The 7,500-nt window shown below is 43.8% G+C and overlaps 1 protein-coding gene across 1 annotated transcript in view; it reads right to left on the reverse strand.

Annotated features, from left to right (window-relative positions):
• LOC311297052 (uncharacterized protein) overlaps positions 1 to 7,500 on the reverse strand; it is an 8,204-nt gene that overhangs the window by 292 nt on the left and 412 nt on the right. The window contains exons 2-14 of the mRNA XM_084419132.1: positions 6,863 to 7,008; positions 6,700 to 6,786; positions 5,724 to 5,816; positions 5,455 to 5,529; positions 5,118 to 5,381; positions 4,087 to 4,571; positions 3,571 to 3,898; positions 2,669 to 3,473; positions 2,353 to 2,562; positions 1,383 to 2,266; positions 1,142 to 1,246; positions 726 to 995; positions 1 to 641 (exon numbers count right to left, since the gene is read on the reverse strand). The exon at positions 1 to 641 is cut by the window's left edge and continues 292 nt beyond it. Of these exons, the coding sequence (XP_084275258.1) occupies positions 1 to 641; positions 726 to 995; positions 1,142 to 1,246; positions 1,383 to 2,266; positions 2,353 to 2,562; positions 2,669 to 3,473; positions 3,571 to 3,898; positions 4,087 to 4,571; positions 5,118 to 5,381; positions 5,455 to 5,529; positions 5,724 to 5,816; positions 6,700 to 6,786; positions 6,863 to 7,006 (4,391 nt within the window). The 5' untranslated portion in view covers positions 7,007 to 7,008. The remainder of the gene's footprint in view (positions 642 to 725; positions 996 to 1,141; positions 1,247 to 1,382; positions 2,267 to 2,352; positions 2,563 to 2,668; positions 3,474 to 3,570; positions 3,899 to 4,086; positions 4,572 to 5,117; positions 5,382 to 5,454; positions 5,530 to 5,723; positions 5,817 to 6,699; positions 6,787 to 6,862; positions 7,009 to 7,500) is intronic.

Genomic DNA, 7,500 nt, shown 5'->3' on the forward strand with positions numbered 1-7,500 from the left:
TGTTCTTTTGTAAGTGTCTCTGTGACAGGGCAGTAGATAGTCCCTCTAAACTGGCTGTGCCCGGTCGCCGCTGTCCTAAATTGCCCACACTTCCTGCAGGTATTTGCCTCAACCTTTCTGTGGTAGGGACGAGGGACAGTGGGTTGAGACTGACTGACCGTGGCAGGAGGTGGGAGGACGAAACTGGGAGTCACTGGGGCTATAGGAAGAGGGCTTTGAGGGACAACAAACAGTGTGAAGGTAGGGGTAGTGTGGGAGGCAAGAGGGACAGTCGGGCTGGGGCTGGGAAGGACAGGTTCTGGAAGCTGGGGTTGAAGGTTGCCAACAGGCCGAGGAATTATCGGCCTCAGGGTTGTCAGTTTGGGTATGACTGCCTCAGTTGTATTGCCAGTGATGCGTCTTTTTAGTTTCGCTTGCCCAGCTGTGCTTTGTGGCAGTTTGTAAATATGCTGCTCTCCCTGGACCTGGGGTGGAGCAACAGCACGGACACCGGCAGGTGGGAGAGCCTCAGCAGCAAGACCAAGAGGGTCAGGCAGATCCATCCCCTGAAGCAGAAGAGTCTGATCTTGCTTCTTAATCCTGCCGTTGTGCCACTGAACCAGAGTGGTCTGATTCACCTCCACCAGCTGGAGAGTAGTGTCCTGCATGATGGCACCATTAGACAGGATCAGCTGCCGGATCTTTCTGTAATCTTGTAAAACAAGAGACCAGCGACTCAGCGTCACCTTCTCTTTCTTCCTTGGACTTTGATGGATGCGACAGAGCCTGATGAAAATGGCCTCCACGAGACGACAGCAGTCTGGCCATTGGGCAGGTGAAGCTGTAGATGCCAACACACTCCGTTTCAGGCTGTCCACTCCAGGGGTGAAAACAGCCTTCTTTTTTGGAGACCTGAACCTCCCTGTGGTCAGCCTGTCCTGGTGTCTGGCAGCAAACTTCACTCGCTGCTTGTCATATTCAAGCAGGCTCTGCCACAAGCACACAATGTCATCAACCTGAAGAAGGTAAGAAGTATAGAGGCATAGGTGAGTTAAAAGGAAACTGGTAATTTCGTATACATAGTTCAGTAACACTGTTATTACAGTCACATTGTTTTGTGTGGTCTTTTCCATGTTAACAAACATTCAAAATGTTTGCATACCTGCTGTCTGCTCAGTGTTAACCCTGTGCTTGTCCTCAGCTCTACCAAATACTCAGCCAGTCTGTCCACCCGGTCCATTCCTGGAATGTTTTGGTCATCCACAGCCTAAAATAGTATAATTTTAAATGGTAAAGAAAAAAAGAGATTAGTGAAATGACATCTTAATGGTAGTATTAATCAGTTTGTTGAATTACAAATTAATTTCTGTTCGTGGCAAGTTCCTATGGTGAAATTTACATACCAAAAGCTCCTCAGGCACCTGAGTGGGGGAACCTGGTGCATACTGGACTATGGATGTAGTTGACCGAGAGGAGGAGGCGGCAGCAGCTGGCTGAGAGAAGGCAGACTGGGATGAGGCAGCAGCAGACTGGGATGAGGGAGCAGCAGATTGGGAGAAGGCAGACTGGGATGAGGCAGCAGCAGACTGGGAGAAGGCAGACTGGGAGAAGGCAGCAGCAGACTGGGAGAAGGCAGACTGGGAGAAGGCAACAGCAGACTGGGAGAAGGCAGACTGGGATGAGGCAGCAGCAGACTGGGAGAAGGCAGACTGGGATGAGGCAGCAGCAGACTGGGAGAAGGCAGACTGGGATGAGGCAGCAGCAGACTGGGAGAAGGCAGACTGGGAGAAGGCAGCAGCAGACTGGGAGAAGGCAGACTGGGATGAGGCAGCAGCAGACTGGGAGAAGGCAGACTGGGATGAGGCAGCAGCAGACTGGGATGAAGACGCAGTAGACAGGGATGAGGGAGCAGCAGACTGGGAGAAGGCAGACTGGGATGAGGCAGCAGCAGACTGGGAGAAGGCAGACTGGGAGAAGGCAGACTGGGATGAGGCAGCAGCAGACTGGGAGAAGGCAGACTGGGATGAGGCAGCAGCAGACTGGGATGAAGGAGCAGTAGACAGGGATGAGGGATGAATAGGCTGAACTGTAGGTGGGTTACAGTTAGCTTCATCTTCAAGGAGGAAACTCAGTGTAGGGTCCTCATTGATGTCCTCCTCAAATCCTTCATCCTGCTCATCTACATTCACTTCCTCCAGCAGCTGGTCTGTCTGCTCATTGTCAGTATCCATCGACTGAAGTGGCTGCCCTGTCTGACTAAGTAGATAGTCCACTCCAATTAGCTCCCCTAAAAACAGAATGCAGTGTGTTAAACATTTAGCCCTTTCATTAGCAAATAACCATGTGCTTTAAAATGTACTGTGAGAGTCTTACCAGTGTACTGTGCAGGAGGTTGGAAGGTGGGCACAAGCTTCTCTCCAAAAACATTCAGGCTGTTGGTGTTGATGCTTTGCACCACCTGCCCTGCGTAGGTGAGAAGAGGGGAGGATTTTGTGGAAATTGATGCTGCTGCCCGGTCTTGGTTCCACCTGTTCAGGCCTTCCAGGAGATACAACTGAAAATTCAGTGTGTTAGCACTGGTTCCTGTAAAGAAGTGAACAATGAAAACCATTAAACTGGAATAATGAGTTCCTTCAGAAAATATAATAAGTGAATATGTACTATACTGCAAACACAATGAGACACAAACCTGGAATGAACCTGTTCAGGTGAAGGTGGAAAGATTCAAGGGAGGTTGAGCCCCTAGCACATCTGTACTTTGTGAGAACTAATCCTCCCTTGGTGGTGGTGGTGCCTGTCACAGTGTAGAGAAAAACACCTGGTGGATCCTGGATGCACTTAACATGCCTCATCTGAACACGCCAGATGTGCTCTATCCTCACTGTGTCCAGCAGAGGAACCCCCATCATATCTCTCCCCTTATCCCCCATCAGTTCCTGCAGAAGCCTGTCAAGGTAGCGGGTTGTGGACTCCACCCCACGAGTCCTCCGACGGCAGTAGAGCGCCAGCTCTTTTTTAGTGATGCGTTGGTCCACAAGGTTATCGGTGATGACAGGCACACCTTCCTCCTGCAGTTGCTCTCTCTTTGCCCGCCGCAACAAAGCCACATCATCTGGGTCCCATTCAAAAATGCACGCAGAGAGACGTGACATGAAGACTGGGTAGAGAGGATGAGCATCAGTGGTGCACCCCACTGCCAGCCGACGCATGAAGTGCCAGATGTCCAGCCTGATATTGAGATCAGGCCATCCTCCAAATCTGGCCTGTAGCTTGCTCTGCCCCTTCTCTATGCAGCAGCCACAGTCAACGTACAGCAACAGTGGTGGAGCCACGGCCGCCTGGCTGTACCTGTGAATCAGTCCGGAGACCATGGTGTCCAGTGCTGGACCTTCCTGAGCAGTCAAGACACTGATAAGAATTTGTCCTGTCTCATTGCCAACAGAAGTCACCCACTGTGCTGTTCCCCTGGCTGTGCCTGCCAACTTCTTTGTGATCTAAAATCAACAAAATTAAAAATATTAATAAAGCATAACACAAATAATTTTCAAACTTCACAACAGTTAAATATCAGTAATAATGTCAAACAATTACCTGTTTTGTTGAGTCCATTTTCAAAATCGTCCCAAACGTGGAGGTTATGCTAGCCTTTATGTGGTCTATGCGACTGATAATGTCCCTCCCATAAACTGAAAGCAGCCACTTGCTAGTAGGGACATCAATGGGCTCTGGAGGCTTTTGGCACATGACAGGTAAGAGGCTGGGGCGGTTGATAAAACCAGCACACTCCTCCATATAGTGCGCCAAGCGGTCAAGCCACTCCTCCCCATGGTTCTCCCTCAGCTGTTTGACGAGTCTTGTAGGACTGTTGCCCAGCGTCCGTTCCCTCAGCATGCGAATGACACGAATGTCACAAGCATACCTTTGTGTAGAAGAGAAGATTTGCTTATGTAATTTATTTTATGCTAAATAAAAAAACACTTTTATTTTGCATTTACTTCATATTACACATTTCTGCTTCAGAAAATACATGATTAATTATGAAATATTAATGTCTTTATTATAAACACATTCCAAAATTCTGTACAAGGCGTGTAGATTGTAACTCACTTCTGTGTCAAAATCAGACGGAACAGTCTTCTGTGGGGCACGTCGAGCTGGTCCAGGACAGTCTGACTGGTAGACAGGTAACTCAGGCAACAAACAGTACACCTGAGAGTCTCTGTTACCATGAGGTAGTACCTGTCGATGTCCAGGACCTTCCGTGCTCTCTTGTGGAGGCCATAGCCAGTCAGCTGCTTTCCACATGCAGGACAGAACAGTCTGAACTTCCACAAGTGGTAGGGCATCCATACCAGAAGCCTGTGATTAAAAAAGCGATCTGGAGATGGAGCCTGGTGGTAGATGAGGGAAGGGACGGGTGGCTCATACCAGAGCTTCAAGTCTGTCCGAAGTCTGCCAGAGTGAAAGAGTGCAGAAGCAATCCACCTCTGATCCTGTGAGGGGATTGTCTGCCTCATTTTAGTGGGCAGCCAAAATTGATCTGGCTCAGATGCAGGAGCAGGTCCAGGCATAGAAGGGGCAACATGCTCCTCCTGATTCAAAAGCAATGAAAGATTAGAGATGTAATATTAAAACATTGTTTCTCTCAAGTTTGCATAGAAGTAATTCTACAAGGGGCATTAGTGGACATTTCATATCCATTTATGATAATTAGCCTATATACTTTCAAACAAAATGATCTTTTAAGGCAGATTTAATATAAAAAAATAAGTTTCTGTCCTTAATGACTGTGCTGTGAATATCACATGAATATCTGCAAAAAAATATTCTTAAATTATTTTTTTAAAAATCACTGTATACATGGGTGAATGGGAAAAAATAACGCTCGGATACATGTTTTACTTGAAGTTTAACATTCAATTTGCATGTAACGATTGACAAATTCACCAGGGAATCATAATTTTCCTTGTAATATCAAGATGGTGTTTAATGATTATGCTTGGTAACTAGCAGATATGTTAAGACAAATATATAAACTGAAAGTCATTTTTGTAATGTACCCCCAATTTTTAGAATAAGACACATTTACTTCACACACAGGAAATAAGAGATGCCACAAAAAATAGATGGGCACTCACCAAGGATGTAATAGTCGGACTAGCTGCAGAAGGAGGTCTGGCTGCAGAAGGAGGTCTGGCTGCAGGAGAAGCACTGGTAGAAGGAGGTCTGGCTGCAGAAGGAGGTCTGGCTGCAGGAGACGGAATGGTTGAAGGAGGTCTGGCTGCAGAAGGAGATCTGGCAACAGGAGAAGCACTGGTTGCCGGTTGAATGGTTGAAAGAGAAGGACTGGATGAAGGTGAAAGACTGGGTCTGGCTGAAGGAGGCGGACTGTGACTACCAGGCTGTAAAGATACATATTGTACATTATCAACAAACATAATAATGATGATGAAACATATTTTCTTTTTAAATTACCTGAATCTGCCTTGGTACATTTAGGTTGGGTTTGGCTGCTGAACTAATGGATCCTCCAAATCGTGGCTTTGTAAACTAAAAGAGGGAGATTATAGAACAGATTGACATGCATGTAATATCATACATGCATTGGAAATTTGAAGATATTAATTCCCTATTGAAGAATACACAAATAATCTTCCAGCCCACCAGTAATAGGCATTGGGAAATTCTGGAGATAATTGCTTGTGGAGGAGGTAATCTACTCAAATATTAAAATAATGTGTTACCATTGATAAGTTAAGTGCAGGCCGTGTAAAGGTCGGGGCTGAGGTAGAGGTTGGGACCGCGGTAGGAGTGGATGCAGGTGGAGCACTTGTGGCCTGGTAAAGAACAATCAAGAATGAGGAAAACAGGTTTTATTCATCTTTCATTCATGGTACTTTTTACAGATCTAAATAAGCACAGGCATGCCAAAATCTAACATTAACAGACATTTATACATTTAATCAGGACAATCTGTCTCTGTACACCAGCAAGAGTCTGAGGGCAGAAGCAGCAAGGAGAAGCTGTATAAATATAACACCCAATAAAATAAAATCAATACTAACTGGTCTCTTTGGCAATTTTTATTTACATTACATTTCAGTGTTTTTGTTTGCTTGTTGTGTTTTTTTTTTTTTATCTGTAATGAGGTCATAAATAAAACCTGTGCTTCGTAATCTGTGGATACATCTATTTTGATATTTCATATTGACACACATTAAATATATTCACATTATAATATTTCTTATTTCATTTACAATAATACACTAATTATTAGAGCCTAACTGCAAATAACCACTGAAATTGTAATTGACTGTCTTATATAAATAACATAAATATTATTGATATAGGTAATGGTAATGAGTGCTGACACATCAACTTTGCTTGAGGTAAGATTTAAAAGCTTTATATAAAATATTTTTCTGAATAAATTAGCAAAAACCAAAACATTTCAGAAGTTATCTCTGATTACATTTTTTTTTTTTTTTTATCTCTGGCTATTTAATCGCTGGAGGAGCTATGGGACTAGATAGCCAAAATTGTTATCTACGGTAAAGGGTGTAAACAGCAGTATAACTTTATCAAGCTTTATAAAAAAAAGACTATTGCTGCATCCCACAGAAGTGTACTTTGAAGGCATTTGAGTCACAAATATGATTGTGTGGTCCTACAGTGAAGTAAGATGTAAGAGATGATTACCTGAAAGTCTTAAGTGCATACCTTAGGCGGATGGAATCCACAAAGGCATTTCTGTGGTCCACCAAAAAGTGTTGCCTGGCGACGGACCTGCATTGGACATTTATCTATCTGTACAAATAAAGACCTCCAAGTTATGTTAAATCAGTTTTAGCATGTTTTCTCATTAACTTTTGTCTGTACATACCCTCTGAAAGAGGTCAAACCATTTCTTCTGGCGAGGGGCAGGTCTGTTGCCAGTTTCCGAGGGCCAAACCCCTGTGCTGGCAAACCGCTGCAGGCGGGACATCCACTCATCGTCCCCCAGGGCCTTGTGTGACTTTTTAGACATCTCTGGAACATTCGAAACATGTTTAGTCTTTTTAGCTAAAACATAAATTACATTTACCTACTACTAACACTAGCCTATGGCTTGACTACTTATTACTGTATTTGATAATGTACTACTATAATTACACACCAGAATCATGATCGATAATGACATTTTTAAACACACCTTAAATAACACTGAAAGCTAAAAATCCATTAATGTATTAGTGTTGTTAATGTAGTTCATCATTGGAGACAATAACATGAGAAGTGCTGCAGTATACTAACTTACATCAAGACTGATCATGACACTAAACAACTTTATGCATCATAAAATTACATTTTAAATTCAAATAAAAATATGTTGTGGTTAATGTAGAATGTAGTTTATAAAAAAAAGTGTAATATGAAAAGTGCTGCAATATACTAGCTCATCAAGATAGATATTTTTTAACATTAAAAAATACCTTAATGCAGCATAACATACGAAAAAAGTTAGCAATATATGAAATCTGT

This window comes from Rutilus rutilus (genome assembly GCF_951802725.1).
Source record: "Rutilus rutilus genome assembly, chromosome: 9".
Taxonomy (NCBI): domain Eukaryota; kingdom Metazoa; phylum Chordata; class Actinopteri; order Cypriniformes; family Leuciscidae; genus Rutilus; species Rutilus rutilus.